The sequence below is a fragment of the Poecile atricapillus genome, chromosome 2 (assembly GCF_030490865.1).
Source record: "Poecile atricapillus isolate bPoeAtr1 chromosome 2, bPoeAtr1.hap1, whole genome shotgun sequence".
Lineage (NCBI taxonomy): Eukaryota > Metazoa > Chordata > Aves > Passeriformes > Paridae > Poecile > Poecile atricapillus.
In genome coordinates, this window is record NC_081250.1 from 4,209,055 (window position 1) to 4,225,168 (window position 16,114).

General features: G+C 44.9%; 1 protein-coding gene across 1 annotated transcript in view; it reads right to left on the minus strand.

The window, feature by feature from the left end:
• GARS1 (glycyl-tRNA synthetase 1) overlaps positions 1 to 16,114 on the minus strand; it is a 23,778-nt gene continuing 7,664 nt past the window's right edge. Inside the window, exons 5-17 of the mRNA XM_058832191.1 lie at positions 15,921 to 16,009; positions 14,399 to 14,475; positions 12,956 to 13,101; positions 12,315 to 12,464; positions 10,708 to 10,870; positions 9,582 to 9,746; positions 7,252 to 7,360; positions 6,786 to 6,930; positions 5,484 to 5,569; positions 4,899 to 5,008; positions 2,591 to 2,684; positions 1,572 to 1,762; positions 1 to 359 (exon numbers count right to left, since the gene is read on the minus strand). Of these exons, the coding sequence (XP_058688174.1) occupies positions 234 to 359; positions 1,572 to 1,762; positions 2,591 to 2,684; positions 4,899 to 5,008; positions 5,484 to 5,569; positions 6,786 to 6,930; positions 7,252 to 7,360; positions 9,582 to 9,746; positions 10,708 to 10,870; positions 12,315 to 12,464; positions 12,956 to 13,101; positions 14,399 to 14,475; positions 15,921 to 16,009 (1,651 nt within the window). The 3' untranslated portion in view covers positions 1 to 233. The remainder of the gene's footprint in view (positions 360 to 1,571; positions 1,763 to 2,590; positions 2,685 to 4,898; positions 5,009 to 5,483; positions 5,570 to 6,785; positions 6,931 to 7,251; positions 7,361 to 9,581; positions 9,747 to 10,707; positions 10,871 to 12,314; positions 12,465 to 12,955; positions 13,102 to 14,398; positions 14,476 to 15,920; positions 16,010 to 16,114) is intronic.

Sequence of the window (16,114 nt, forward strand, 5' to 3'; positions counted from 1 at the left end):
GGCAGGCATACACAATGGTGGATTTATTTGTAACACCTTCAGCTCGGGCTGCAATTATTTCAGTTTTTAAAGTTAAATCCGGTCAGCAATCGAGGAAAAGAAAAAAAATACCCAAATATTCCCTGTGTGCATGAAGAATGCAGCTTTGAATAATACACGGTAAGTTTATTTCATATTAACATGAACAGTAAAAAGTGGACATTTTGACAGGATTTTACTTCAGGTCCTTTTCTTTATTCCTCTATTGTGTCCTTTTTGCCAGTCTCTTGTCCCTCAAATTGTGGATACTTTGCTTCAACATCAGCCCAGGTGAGATAACCGTTGGCCAGGTCTCGGATGATGGCAGGAAGTTCAGAGATCTGCAGGAAAAGTCACAAAAACATAAGAAACACAAAGTCATCAAAATCAAGCTGGGTATTTGGGGATGTGGGTAATTTTTACATCAGCAGTAGAAAAGGTACAAGATTATCTCCTGGAAGATGATATTTTTTTGGGGAGAAAACCATTAATTAGAACACCTTAGATCAATCTGTTATCTGTTATTAGGGTGATCCAGGAGGGAAAAGATCAACCAAAGCACGGTAATGTGCTACAGTATGGGAAGGGCAAAACAAACCAATATACACATCCAAAAGATGCTGTGAGCCAGGATTCAGCTAGGCCCTAACTACTGTAAGATCAGCACAAGAAAAGCTGTAAATTGCCTTTTCTTTGCTCCTCACAGCACAACATCATGGTGCAAAGGATCAACCAGAAAGCTGAAAATTTGCAGAAACTGAAGGAGAGCGAAGTCTCATCTCTGCTGGTTGGCAGTGAGCAGTCACCCAGGTGACAGAAAGACAGAAGGGTGCCCTGAGGAACTGGCACTGCCTGTTACAGCCAGCCAAACTCCAGCCAGCTCAGCAGCCCCAGGCACTGCAGCTGCTTCTGTGGAGCTACAACTCAGCCTCACAGGTGAGCACCACCTCCTACTGTGCCTGAGGCAAAAAGAGCATCAGGGAGAAAAGACAAACCTGAAAACCCCCCAAGACTGCAGACCTCCAGCTCTGAGCAGAGGCAGAGCCCACCATAGGCAAGGTTTTGCTGTTTCAGTCTGCACTGTGGCCACACTGGCAGAGCGTGCTTAGGGCACACACAGCTTTGGGGCAGTGGCTCATCAGCTCCTCTGGTGCTGCACAGGCAACACCAGCTGCAAGGCAAACCCCAGAGCTCTGCCTTCTGGTGCCTGGGGATTACACCCAGCCCAGCCCTTGAAAGCCAGGCACAACCCAGTCACTGCTTTAACTCAGCAGCCTTCACTTGGAAAGAGCCACTCCAAAGAGCAGCACGATCAGCACAAGGCATGGCTTTCAGGTAAGAGCAACACCTCTGCATGCAGGACAAACAAAAGCTTCTGTTCACTTTATCAGCTGGGCCAGCATCTTCTGTCTGACCGCTCTCTGTTCCTGGGCATTTCTCACAACAGCTAAACTGCTACAGAGCTGGGGGCATCTCCACAAGGATCAGCAGCAGGTCAGAATGAGCAGGGGAGAAGGAGCACACGTGGCTGTGTGGCCCCTGGCAGCGCTCACCTCGGCGCGGATCTGGCGCATGGAGTCGCGGTCGCGCAGCGTGGCCGTGTGCGGGCTGCGGTTCACGGTGTCGAAGTCGATGGTGATGCCGAAGGCGACGCCGATCTCGTCCGTGCGGGCGTAGCGCCGGCCGATGGACCCCGCTGCATCATCCACCTTGTGGGAGATGCCGTTCCTGGTCAGTGCTTCAGCTGCAGGGAACAGAGCAGGGGGTGTTACACGGCCCCAGCACAGGCTCCCGGTGCCCCCACCAGCACCGCCTGTCCTGGGTGCAAGCAGCATCTCGGAGTCCCAGGTTTATTCTGACAGAACATCCAACGTTCCACTCTTAGTAGGAACACAGGGTCAAACCCACCCTGCTCTCTCAGCTCTTCACATTGCACCATAACTCTCGTCCCAAGGGCAAAGTCACCAAGTTTTCCCCCTTGTCAGCAGTGCCACGATTCTGCTTTAACTCCAAACCCCAGCCTCAGTGTGCGGGGCACATCCAGCGCAGGGAGACAAAGTCCCAGGCAGAACTGGTGCTGACAGCAAAAGGCACTGTCTGATATTCAAACCCCTGTTCCTTCCCTTCATCTGTTCAGTATTATGGTCCCTATCTTTTACCATGATGCCCCCTACTTGTGGGCAGTTTGACCCAATGGTTGCAGGCTCAGCAGCTCTGGGACAGACTCAATAAATTAGGCGGCCAATAAAAGCAAAGTGAATTTCAATAACAAAACAAAAACCCCCACTGGTCCAGCTTCTCCTAAGCAGTGGGAAAGATTTATTTTTGACACAGAAGGAGAAAAAGCAATTTCTTTTACACTCCAAACCAACACAGGGGAGGTGGTGGTGGTGGGTTTTTTGGGTACAGCTGAAGAGTTTGATGGATACCCAAAGCTTGTGGATACTCAGCTGGTTCAGATCGACAACTCTCCCTGTGCACTTTGCAGAGCCACATGATCCCAACACTATTTTGAGAGACTTCTCTTCCCAGTGCACAGCCCCATCAGAGCCAAAGTGCTTAACACACTTACATAATTCCTTGACAAAAGGCATGAATTCCTGATTCTGGCTCAGAGGAAGAACGGAGCACTTGAACGGTGCTACAACAGCTGGGAAGCTGAAATACTGTGGAAAAAAGGAAAAGCACAAGAACACACTGATGACATGGATGAGGGTATTGAGTCTTTCATTAGTGAATTTACAGACAACACTAAGCTGGGAGTGTGTGCTGTTGATCTGTTGGAAGAGAGGAGGGCTCTGCAGAGAGACCTGGAATGGTTGGATGGATGGGCAGAATCCAATGGGATGAAGTTTAATAAATCCAAGTGCCGGGTGCTGCATTTTGGCCACAACAACCCCCTGGAACTCTCTAGGCTGGGGATGCTGTGGCTGGACAGTGCCCAGAAAGGGACCTGGGGGTGCTGGTGACAGTGGCTGAACACGAGCCAGCAGTGCCCTGGTGGCTGAGAAGGCCAATGGCCCCTGGGCTGGATCAGGAATGGTGTGGCCAGCAGGAGCAGGGAGCTCATTCTCCCCCTGTGCTCGGCACTGCTGAGGCCACACCTCGAGTGCTGTGTCCAGTTCTGGTCCCTCAGTTTGGGAAGGACCTTGAGACACTTGAGCACATCCAGAGGAGGCAACGAGGCTGGTGAGGGGCTGGGAACACAAACCCTGTGAGGAACCACTGAGGGAGCTGGGGGTGTTTATCCTGGAGAAAAGGAGACTCAGGGGTGAGCTGATCACTCTCCACAGCTCCCTGAAAGGTGGCTGTGGGCAGGTGGGGTCGGTCTCTTTCTCCAGGCAGCACTGACAGAACGAGAGGTCACAGCCTCAAGCTGTGCCAAGGGAAATACAGGTTGGATCTTAGGAAAAAGGAAAGAATAATAAAGTACTGGAATGTTCTGCCTGGGGAGGTGGTGGAGTCACCATCCCTGGATGTGTTTAACAAAAGACTGGATGTGGCACTCGGTGCCATGGTCTGGTTGAGGTGTTAGGACTGGGTTGGAGTCAACGATCTTGAAGGTCTCTTCCAACCCAGTGATTCTGTGAATTCAGTATAAATACAAGTTTGATGGTCAGATCAGACTCTCAGGAGGTGAGAATAAGCTCTGACTGAGGCTGGAGACAGGGTGAATGGTCTGGGGGAGTCTCTGGCCTACTCTAAGACATCAGCAGTGACATCTCACACCACTGGAGCAGGACTGGTTTTCTTCAGCCTTCACTTCCCCTTATCTCCTGACAGCTAAATGTTACCTCCTACCACAATAGGTCTATTAGAGCACTCCTGAAAAAATTTAACCTTATCTGAATTACAGAAAAAATAAGGCTGGAGGTGTCTTACCAGGAGATTTAGTCTTATGCACAGTCTAAATCAAATTTCCTGTTTTGAGACTCCACACACACGGAGCATATGCAGCAAAAAGGTTTTCAGAACCCTTCACAGACACCCTCAGAAAATAAAAATATCCCAGAAGTGAGGGAAAAATAATAAAATCTTTCCTGGAAATCAGCAAGGTATAAAAGGGACAGAAGCAACGCATGTGAGATGTACCACAATATAAAGCAGCCCAGGCTACATAAAAAGTAAAGGGGTACTAGAAGGAAGGTAAATCCAGGAAAGGAAACCTTCAGGAGGTTGGGACTCAAAGTCAACTGTGTCCTAACTCTGGGCTCCTGAACCTTTTTCCCCCAGTCTTAAACACCCTATGGATCCCAGAGACACCAAGAAGTGCTTTTATAACGTTATATTTCTTTTTTATGAACACAGTCCAGGAACCAGGAACAACAAGCAGGAAGCAGCACCAAGTTTCCAACCAGCCTCTCATGGGCCACCAGCAATGGCACAGAGCACCACATCTGGGCACTGGCTGGAGGAAGCTCTGTATGTAACAAACCCTCTCCTCTGGCCCCTGCTACAGCAAAGCTTCAGGCCAAGCTTTTAGGGATGTCCAGAACCAGAGAAGGCTGAATTTCACAGGGGACTGAGCAAACGTTGTCCATCCTGCTGCACACAAGTATGATTCCAGGAAAAGCAGCAGAAAGAAAGGAAATTAAACACTGAAGATATGCCTTTCTCTGAGCAATGGAACACTGCCAAGTGTGGGTCCAGAAGGAGGAATTTCTCACCTCCTCGCCAGTAATCCAGCGAGAGCCTCAAGCACACATGGCGTCAGAATGCTCTCACGTAAAAATGACATGTACTCTGGCAAAACAGCAATTCCACAGCCCACCTGGGCTTTGCCATCTCTACAGGGCATTGTGCAGTGTTGTTTTAGCCCTCTCCCTGGATGTCAGGGGAAGGCAGGTGCCTGCAGCTGCCACAGCCTCAGAGACACTCACCGTTCTCTGCTCGTCTCCTTCCCGGATGCGGAATGTGTGCTCAAACACTGTGTACATGATCCTTCCAATGCCAAACGAGGGCTCAATGACATTGGGGATGATTTCTTCCACTGGAACACAAAATCACATACATCACCATTAAATATGTGTTTGGACACAAGAAAAGGATGTGGATGCTGGTGCTTTCTGCTCAGAAGTCTGGTTACGTGTAGATGAGTACACAGAAATAAGAGATTAAACTTTTCTGCTCTAAACACAAATACCTGAAATAGAGATTTGGACTTATCTCATGTACATATTTAGGCTGTAAAAAACAACTCAAGGTCCTTTTTCTGGCTTCTTTGAGGCACTAAATCCATGCACTTTGGAAAGTCTCCTTTTAGCCCCATTTCCTGTATCAGGAGAAAAACTCTGTGGAGATGCAGTCACTGACTTTCCAAAAGCCTTCCTACTCTTAAATTTCAAGGAAATTACATTTGGCATTTTTCCTATGCTGTGTTACAATATTACAGGACAAAGCTACCAATAAAGCTCATACTCAAAGTATATCCTGATGATGATGAAACAACAAAGACTCAAATTTACCATGTAATGTTTTCTGAAATCTCTTCACAGTAACCATGTCCTTTGTTAATAGAAAAGTTTTCCCTTCAGTTTCAACAGTGAATTCCCTGCAAAGGAAAAAGAAATAATATAAAAGCTAAGGCAGTAAACAAGTGTTATTTCCTTAATTGCATCACTTGGTTGACTCTGAGACTGGGATTACAGGAGCCAGGGAAAACCCCAGAGATGAAAGAAACATGTAGCACACCCATTAAAAGAAATTTGCATTAATAATAAAACTACTACATGTACACTAAAAGCAACCATTTTCAGAATCACAGTGAATTTAGCTGTGGTTAACAGCCTGAAGCAAAGTCAAATGGGAAACTCTCAGGATGAAGCCTATACATCATAGAGAAAAAGGGAAACACATAAAGCAGGCACTGGACTATCAATAAAACCAGGAATATTGCTTGTAACTCATCTATTGAACTATTTCAGGGAGATTCTGGATGGACTAAGTTTATTCTTTGCAACAATTTCTCTGCCCATTTTGAGTGCTACTATTTTTTTCTACATTTTAACATTCATAGTGATGTGGAAGAAATAAATTTAAGCTCAGGGGAAAGAAAGAAAGATGTAAATGTTACCATTCTGTATGATATTCATTGATCCTACACCTTGCACCATTTCAACCAGGAAATTAAGTTTATTTTTTTGTTACTGCACCATTAGCTTTCTCCTAACACAGACAACAGCTGTTGGCCTGCTTCAGCCAAATCTATGACAAATTTGACAAGTGTAAAGACTTCTCATATTTTCAGCTCCTGCACGTGTTGTTAAGAAGGCAGGTCAGAGAAAATCATACAAATTGCTGCCACAGTAAATCAAAGGCTGAAATAGGTCCTAAAGCAGCTCATTGAACACTGGAGGTACTGAGGCAAGTTTTGCTTCTCATTTAACTATTTTGTTCCATTGGTCACAGAATTATTTTAATAAAGTTTTAAGTCAGTCCTGGTCCACTCTCAAACCAGAGGGGTGAAGATGGCAAACAATTCCCATTTCACTGAACTCTGGGATGGGTTTCTCTTCTGGGATGATCCTACTAAAGCCAGCAGCTCATTCCCACACAGACAAACAAATATTTATGTGCATACACCCAGAGATATGTTGATGGGTGACCAGCAATGCCTGGTGAGAAGGACAGCACCCAAACATCTCAGATGACCCACACAGCCTGCTCTCCTAAGGAAACTGGTTTCAGGTGGCTCAAATAAATGCAGCAGCCCTTTGGAGGCCACATCAGGGTGTGAGAGGAAGGTACCACACACAGAGCCAGCTCACCCTTTCTCGTTGAGCAGCTGCTCCATGTCGCTGATGTAGCACTCGTCACACATGGAAAGGTATTCCATCACCACCTTGGCATCCTTCTTGTAAGCTTTACCAATGGCTCCCTTATTTGCCTCAAACTGAACAATGTTGACTGTTCTGTACAAGGCAGTTAAGGAGCCAGTGAGGACAGAAAGCAGGGCCTGGTTCCTTCATTATGTCAAAGTTAATTGCTACACAACACAAAAACTTCTCCACTACTGGATGAAGGAACTTCCCTCCGAGAGAGGAAAGTAACAAATGCTCAGTTCTTTCCAGGTCACTTCCCAAAGTGATGCTGGCTTGTAGTTGACGGTTTCCCTGATAAATATACAGGAGCAACTTGAAATACAGCTGTGCAGATCTCCAAGACATCTCCCTGTCCAATCCCTTTCCACTTGAGGAGAAGCTGAAAGGAGCTGAGGTTTATTCTGAAAGGATATAGGTTCTTTGAGATGCTTCTCAGCTATGAGAGGAACTTTGGTGGCGCGGGCATGGCAGGAAAGGTCATAGCAGGAGCGATCAGCACAGCCAACGATCTCAATCCAACCCTGAAAAAACAAAACTGGAAGCTTTCACCAACTCACTTTTTTGTCCACTTAACCATCAAATATGTTTATTCACCCTTAAGCCCTCCCTGCTCCCATGACTGTTTTTTCTACATAATTAGCTCTGTTACAATAAGCAGCCCTCCCTCACCAGTTGCTCCCTCATTTGAGTGATTCCATTTGTTTCCAGAGGAAACGATCAGTCATCTACCCAGTGCCTGTGCTCAGGGCCAGCTTTTCCACATGGCTTGGCAGAGCACAGCCCTGTGCCAACAGCTCAGGCTGGGGCCAGAGCACACAGTCCTATCACTCACATACCACAGGCACACCAAGGCATCATGTCCCCAGGGCTCCACTTGGCCATGGGACACACAGCAGGGAACCAGCCACACTGGAACGGCCAAAAGCCTGGATTAGGAGCTGCTACAACACAGATCACATGGCAAGAGAAGCTCTTAATTTGGTATTTCAGCATGTGTGGCAAGGAGGAATCTCAGAGCACCGTTCACAGTGGATTGGTGAAGCAGCAAATACAACCTCCCTCTGGATTTCCTGACAGACAATCCCCTGTAAGACAAGGCTCAGCAGCTGCTTCCCACTCACTGTCACATCAGTGTGGGATGCACAGGCAGACAGATGTTGTGTGGTTTTCCAAGCTGGAGTGATACAGCAGGGTGTCAGAAAAGGTGTGTGAACAGAAACAATCCCTGTGCTTGACAATTGTGGTGTTCCAAGGTATTTTGGAAGATTTTTACAGAAATGAAGCCATTAGGTTGTTACAGCTGCTTCTCAAAAAACACAGAATACAGGTTCGTTGTTCAACCTGGAGAACAGAAGGCTCTTCCAGTGCCTAAAGGGGCTTCAGTAGCTGGAAGGAGACTTTGGACAAGGACATGGAGTGACAGCACAAGGGGGAATGGCTTTAAAGCAAAAGATGGCAGGTTTAGATTAGACATTAATAAAAAATTCTTCCCTCTGAGGGAGGTGAGGCCCTGGCACAGGTTGCCCAGAGAAGCTGTGGCTGCCCCATCCCTGCAAGTGTCCAAGGCAAGGCTGGATGGGGTTTGGACCAACCTGGGATAGTGGAAGGTGTCCCTGCCCATGGGAGGTGGGTTGGATCTTTAAAATCCCTTAACCCACACCATTGTATGCAGTAAATTTATAGAATGGATTTTACGCTACTCAGACCACTTTCCTTCTTAAAACTGAGCGCTGTAAGCTGATACAAGCATTTTTGGTTAGAGTTAAGTAACAAACCAAAGCATGGTCCAGCTCTCCAGGTGTTCCTTTCATGGCCCTGGGATTGCTGTGCTCACTCCTGGGTTAGGCTGTTGGACACCCTCTCTGTGAGCACTGTCCTCATCATCATGACAAGGCTTGCAAAGAAAGCTGAATAATCTCATTTACATGGTGTGGCCCACACATGTCCAGTTTTGGGCTGGCTGGAAAGAGGCTGTGAACTTGTGGAAGTCAGCTATGGACATTCAGAGGAAGACATTCCTTCAGTCACCTCTCCAGGTCTTTTCTATATGAAGACAAATCACTCATCTGAGCTGCAGGAGGTTTGTTTCTTCCCTAATCTTAAGTTTGGTAGAATTTTACTGGCTGCTATTCCTCTAACACACTGTAACAAAACATCACTAGTGATAAGTCTAAATCCAACCAACAATAAATGAGGGAAAAAAAGGCTTTCAACAAGGTTTGAATGATAAAGCTCTTAATGACTCAGCAGGAAGATGATAACAAATCCTGGAGGAATTCTTCTTCCAGCACCAGCTGTCTGAACTGGCAGGAGTGAACTCATTTCTCACAGCATGGAAGAGGGAAAGGAAGAGCAAGCATTCAAGCAGGAAGCAATCTGCCCTGGAGTAACACCTCCAGCAAAACAAATCCTTCCCCACTGCTGTTACAGAAGTTACAGTCTTTGGAAAGCACCAGGACTCAGTTTCCTTTAACTCCAGATGAAATTTGACCAGTGAAGTGTCCCCAGGCTACTTTAGGCTCCAGAAAAGGAGCCTGGACCTACCAAAGCAGCATGAACAGCTCATAAACTTTGTGCAGGGTGCCCACCCTCCCCTTGGTCCTGGACTCAGAATATTTCAACTGCACTACGTGTGTTCAGACCAACGTGGAGCCAGCCAGATGCATCAGACTCACAGCCCTAACTTTAAAAAACAGAAATAAACAAGGGGTTCCCCTTGCTGTTTCCACTTTGCCCACTTACATAGGAGGTTTTGGACTCTGCATCCCAGCAGTCACAGGCATAATGAGCCATCTCATTCTCCATGTGCTGTCGGAAGCGCAGCTTCTCCGGGGAGACGCCGACCTTCGTGAGGAAGAGGTAGATTCTGCCGATGAAGTAACCGAGAACCGAGTTATTGATCACACCCTGCAGGGAGAAGAAGCAGGAAGAAAACACCCACATGAATTCCTAAGGAAGCAAAGTCATGATTTGTTGAACTTCTGCAGGCAACCTGATATGTTACAGATAGAACTTGTGGTTAAGTTCTGTCTCCTCTGAAGCTGTTACATCTCTTCAGATTCACCTCCTGCAACTGGCATCATCTCCATCTGACCCAAACAGTGAGATACTGTCACTGCAGGACTCATCACCCACTGGCTCTGAGGATCACCTACTTGTAAATACCCCACTGTATGCAGCAGTGCAGTCACTGGCCTTACAACAGCTGCACCCTACAGTTCACAGCTGCAATACAACAGAGGAGTGGTGTTATCTTTTTCTTTTTTTTTGGCTCTTGTTTTTGGGGTTTTTTGCTTTGTTTATGTTTTTTAAAGACAAGTGTTTTGGTGGTTTTTTTGTTTGTTTTTTTTTTTTCATTTGGGGGTTGGAGGAGGTTGGTAAATCAACCCATTCATAATTAGATGAATCAGGTAGTGATTTATCTAATTATTGAAGCCACATACTCATGGGGCCCAGCAGCTGGATATGAGATTCCCAGATACTGCTTGTATTAATATTCCTTACTGTCCCTTTTCACTACCTAAGTGTGAAGTTTAGCTTCCAACCCCTACCCCAGCACTCCTTGCTACCACCTGCACTCTTCTGGTAGCAAGGCCCAGATCTCAGTCTCACTGATTCACTGAAGAGAATCTATTCATAAACCTGGGACCAGCACAACACAAACTTTGTGTAATCCCAGCGCAGGGAACTGATCCATGCCCTCAGTCCTGGATTCAGAATATTTCAACTGCACTACGTGTGCCCAGACCAACAGGGGACTGGACATACACATCACTCAGAGCCCTAGTTTTAAAAAGCCAGTTTGTAACTTGGCCTTGAGAGCAATGCTGCAGGGAGCAAGCTGGGTGTGCTGTGGGAGGAAGGTTACCTGCTGGACAGCGTCTCCCAGCCGCATGACGTGCGCAGACTGCCCGCTGACCTGGGCCTTGGCCGAGTACAGGAGGATGTTGAGATCTGCCACGTTCTGAAACTTGGGGTGGTTTTTCTCACTGGGGTCCACAAAGTGCTCAATTTCTGCCATGGTGAACTCCCTAGTGAAAGCAAATGTACACACATTCAATATTTTATGTGTTAGACCCTAATAAACCATTGTGCTTCTCATAGCAAGCCAGTAATTTAAAGTCATATGCAGACCCAGCCAGGACAATGTGCAGACTAGAACATGAACTAGTCTCATCACTGGATTTAGTTTCATTTTTAAATTCCTAACAAAACTTTCTACATATTCATCTAGAGCTCTCCAGGCCATGGTTAACACCACTGTGAATCAGAGCAGAGAACACCACCTTTGGAAGTACTTCCACAAGTTCTCTAGAGTTTTTCCAGACTTCTGTGATGCCCATATTAAAAACAGTTGCTCCTTACAGGGTCTGATGATTAAATCACTAGCTTTAACTCATGTCAGAGGTGCCAAAAATAAGCAGGTGAGGTAATAATTTCCTGAAGATAATGATACTGCAGCACACAGCAATGGCATGAATTCTGTTTTAAGAACTTGTCTTTAATATATCTTTACTCAGAGATTGATTCTGAGCCTTCTTGCTTGAAATCACTTTCCACTGAATTAGCTCATTATCAAGAACCTTTAAAAAAGCTCTAGGTAATCATTAACTGTAAATCACAGCCATCAGGGTGTAATTTGCTGTGATTGCATAATAACAGTCTCCAATATATGTGCCACAAGCATATCATTTATATTTGACTGAACATTATTTCCATGAGACAAGTTCTCATTTCCAGATGAGCAAAACAGAACAGGAAGATTGAGGAAATTCCTGAGTTCCCTCTGTGCTAAGGAAGCTACGGCCTCTCAGTGATATTTATGGCACCACAAAATAATCAATTACCACGTTTACAACATGTACTCTGCCTGTGCATGGGAGCTCTTGTTCCAAATTGTATGGAAGAGACTTCCAACTAGGATAGATCAGTTTAAATACAGAGATTCTCCCTAGTGAAAGGCAATAATCACTTTTATCCAAAGACAGAACTGAAAATAATTTCCAATAACCCTGAGCTTTCCAGCTTGTCTGATCTTGCGACACAAACACTGGTCCTGTTTCTGGTAATCTCCCAACTTCCTCTCTGGAGCAAGTTGTAGAACTGCAGAATCTGCAGGACTGAGACAAGGAAATATTGCTGCAAGGTCAATCACGTTTTGATTTCAGTTTCAAAAATTGCACAAACATAATTAAACAAGCAAGTCCTGTAGAGAACACAGCTACCTTTGACATGACCCTTTTAGACTATGATGGAAGCCAAATTCTGTCAGTGAAACTGTGCTTCTAATACAACAATTTCAGAGATTCTACTTCTCACATGCCAATCTCGGAATTCTGTACTTAAAATCTAAACTGTGAGTCTCATCAAGCACATAATCAGAATTCCTCTGGGAGAAAGCACTAAAGTGAACCCCTGCACAAACCCTGGAACAAAAGGAAGATGCTCCCTGCTGAAAGAGGATGGTGGCAGTACCTCACTCTGATAAGGCCGGAGCGGGGTGAGATCTCATTCCTGAAGGAATTTCCAATCTGGGCAGCAGCAAAAGGCAATTTGCCTTGGTTAAACTCCAGCAGACGTTTGAAGTTGAGGAATATTCCCTGTGCAGTTTCTGGCCTCAGATAGCTGAAAGGAGATGGGGGAAAGGAAAAATCAGGAAGATTTCAGGGTGGGTAAAGAAGGGAGAAAGCCAAAGTTGCTACAAAACTTACAGGTGAAAATTTTTCTCTTGAGACTTTTAATTCCAGACCAAAAAAAAAAAACAATTAAGCAATAGACTGAAGGAGAAAAAAACTTCACCTCCTTCCTCAAACAGGCATCCTGAAGTAGTTTTTCTACAGCCATGAAGTCACTGACAATTGGAGACCAGCATAAACTGGCTTTATGGAAACTATTCCAACCAGCAAGGGCACAGCTGGATCTGTATTATGGGTGCTTTAAGTATTTCCATGATTCTCCAACAGCCCCTTCTTTCTCCTGCCTTTCCCCAAGACTCCAAGGAATGCTACAGGAGGCTGGGACTGACATGCAAGGCAAGGCTACTCCAGAGATTTAATTTTTATTCCAAATATTCTCTAAAGCAAGGAGAGTGTGAGCAGGATGAAATTAGCACCTACCCAGGCATGTTTCCTCCAGGCCCAATGGAGGTCTTGAACATCAGATTGAAAGAAACAGGAGGGGACAGGTCATTCCCAGTGACAGGGGACTTCACATTGTAGTTCACAAAGAGATCTGCAAGCTCTTGCTGGCCATAATTGTCCAACTAATATCAAAACACAGGAGAATTATTTTAATTACTAGACAAGATAACAGGAATGAATGTCCTCTTTATCTTTTATTGAGCGTGATCCACAGCTCTGAATCACCTGCCCAAAATATTCCCTTCCAACCTAAATTTTCAAGCAAGCTGAAGTTTGAACTAGTGATACAAGAATACACTTTGCACATTTTCAAACCCATTTTAGTAATAGGTCTGGGATTTATCATACCACAGGAAGTCTGAGCTTAAGAGTGGGTGTAAAGCACAAGAAAAATCACTGGGACTGCACCACCACCCACCAGAAGAGATTCTTTTGAACAGATCCAGCTAAAACATGGGGAGGTCTGTGCTGGGAGCAAAATAAAAAAAATACAGCAATGAGAGAGGAGAAAGCTAAAATTTCTGCAGGGTTTTGTTTGCACTCCTTTCTCTTTCTTCTGCAGATTAAAACACAATATTCAAGCTATGCATCAGATGCCCTTTCAGAGCTGTTCTGCATTTCTAGATGTCATGATCTTTCATTTACCAGGGAAAAAAATCCAAAAACAGGATATAAAAATACTTTATTAATAGAGAGGTTTCCCTAAAGGATGGTGAAAGTTCTGTGTTGTAGTGTGGAAAACCTAGTGACAGCTGCTCAGTGATGCAAAACATTGACAAAAAGAGTTTCTGGAAGGAAACATTTGTTCAATGCATGACTTTGGAAGCATTTATCCTAGAAGTCATGAGAACAAACATTAAAAACAAAATAAAACAAAAAAAAAATAAAGGCAAACGTTTGTACAGTTGTTCAGGAATGTCAGCCTGAGCACCAACTATTCCCATGGTAAACACAGGAAAAATCTTTGTGGGGTGCCAGAGACAGAGGAACAAATCCCCAGTGCTTCAAAGCCAAGACAATTTCAGAGCAAAGCAAATGAGTGCTAAGCTGACTCCAAAAAAACCCTGACGAAATTTGTGATCCATCTCTGTTGCTTTGTATGACAATCCCACAGAAGGGACTGACAAATGTAAAAGCTTTCTGCCAGGGTATGAAGTGAAACAGAACAGACCATTTCCAAGACTGAGCTTCAGCCCTCTCAACCCAACACTCAAGAGATTCATTAACATAATAGCAGCAACTCTCCAAAACAGTGAGGGAGATGTGATTCACCAGCAAGCTCAGAGTATTTAGTAACAATTAAATTTTCAGTGTTTGAGAGGCTCTCTGGGGTAAAGACTTCTGAGAACCTTCAGGAACAGGAAAGGATCACTGCCTCTGGAGTCTATCACACACCCCTCTCCCTGAGGCAGCACCAACCTGTGTTAGAACATTTTCCATTTCTGCCTTTTTCTCAGCCGTGCACTTCTTGTCAGACATCAGTTTCTGCAGGTGAGCTGTAAGAAAAGTTGGTCATGAGTTTATAGTCCAATTCCACCACTGACCCCAGCATGAAACAGCTCAGAAGGATCCCCCAGCATGAGTTTAGTGATGTCCACAATTTGTCCTGACAGTGTCCACCAGGGTAATTCCAGTCATGGCCTCAGGGCAGTGCTGACCTCCAGTTCACTGTACAGGTGTGCCACAGGAAAAACAACACATTCTTATCCAGTTCCTTTCAAATATTATTTCTCTAAACTCAAGCAATGGCTTTGTAGCCCTCTTCTTGATTTCTACTACACAGACTAGAAATGAAATATCTGATCCCAAGCAGCAAGGCTGGTTTTATTCACAGAGGCAGGTACAGAGCTGGTACACTGGGGCTGGACTGCATTCCACGTTACAGCACAACATCCTCCCTGACACACAAAGGCACACAGTGATGCCAGGACTTCCCACTCTTGTTTGAAAAAAGCAATTTGACTTTTTAGTCAGTAACAGCTCAGTTTGGCAGTAACAGCAGGTGGCTGCTCACAGGGAGGGGCTGCAGAACACAGGGACATGCTTGTTGATGAGGCTGCTCACCAAAGGAGGCAGAGGTTGGATGGGCTTCTTTTGAGGTATTTTTTTGGACAAAAAAAAAATTCTTGATGAAAATCATGAAAACTGCTTTAAGGCCAATATAGATTGTTCTGCATACTTGAATTTCAAGGAAAAGGCTCGAAAACCAGAGAGCACAACTCACTTAAGCAGAATGGAACAATCCTTCCATTCACAGTGGAGCTGTACATGAGAAAGTTTTCAAACAGGCTTCTTGTTTCTGAGATTCCTTCGTGTGACCTTCTTGGTTTGTTTTTCCAAACAAATTTTAATAACCAGGAAGAAGTGTGAGGACCTTGCAAATCAAAGAAATGCCTGAGGCCCATTTCTAAGGTACACATTAAAGTCACCCACTGCCACATAATTGACCTCTCACAGGAAAAACATACTCTGACCCATCCCAGCATCAATAAATTGTTTCTCAGTACTTAAAAAAGCAACTGAAATTCAAGGAAACTAAGATCAGAATGCAGTGGAGTACATGTAGTGGTTTAGGTTTGCTGATTTGAGTTTTTTGATTAATGTATTAAATAATGTGGGTTTAGTGCTGGTTAAAATTACTAGAGTACTTATTTATTATTGTATATTACTGTATGGAATCTTGTTATATAGGGAATCCTTGGCTTAGTAATCTTAGTAATCTTTCACAGCCTGATGACACTTTTCACCAGAGATCCTGAACCTCATTTAAGACACTCACAGAACCTACGAGATTTTTGGTATGGTATGATTAATTAGCTGCAAACACAAGTATGAAAGACTGGCTACACCAGCATGCTTTCCCTGAGAAAGATTCTCTTTCCCAGTGCTTGTACCACTGCAGGAAATCCCCAGGCCCACCTAGCTTGGAACAAAATCAAACCTTTTAAGAGATGATCGGCACGAAAACATTCCCCGTTCTTCACATCTTTCACCATGAAGTCAGCAAACTTGTCTACATGGCCAGAAGTCCTAGAAGAGGTGACAGACAACAAGAAATGTGACAGCTGCCACCAGACAGCCCCAGGTCTGTGTGATCCCAGTGGACAGACCTTTATCAAAGTGAAATCCTTCAAA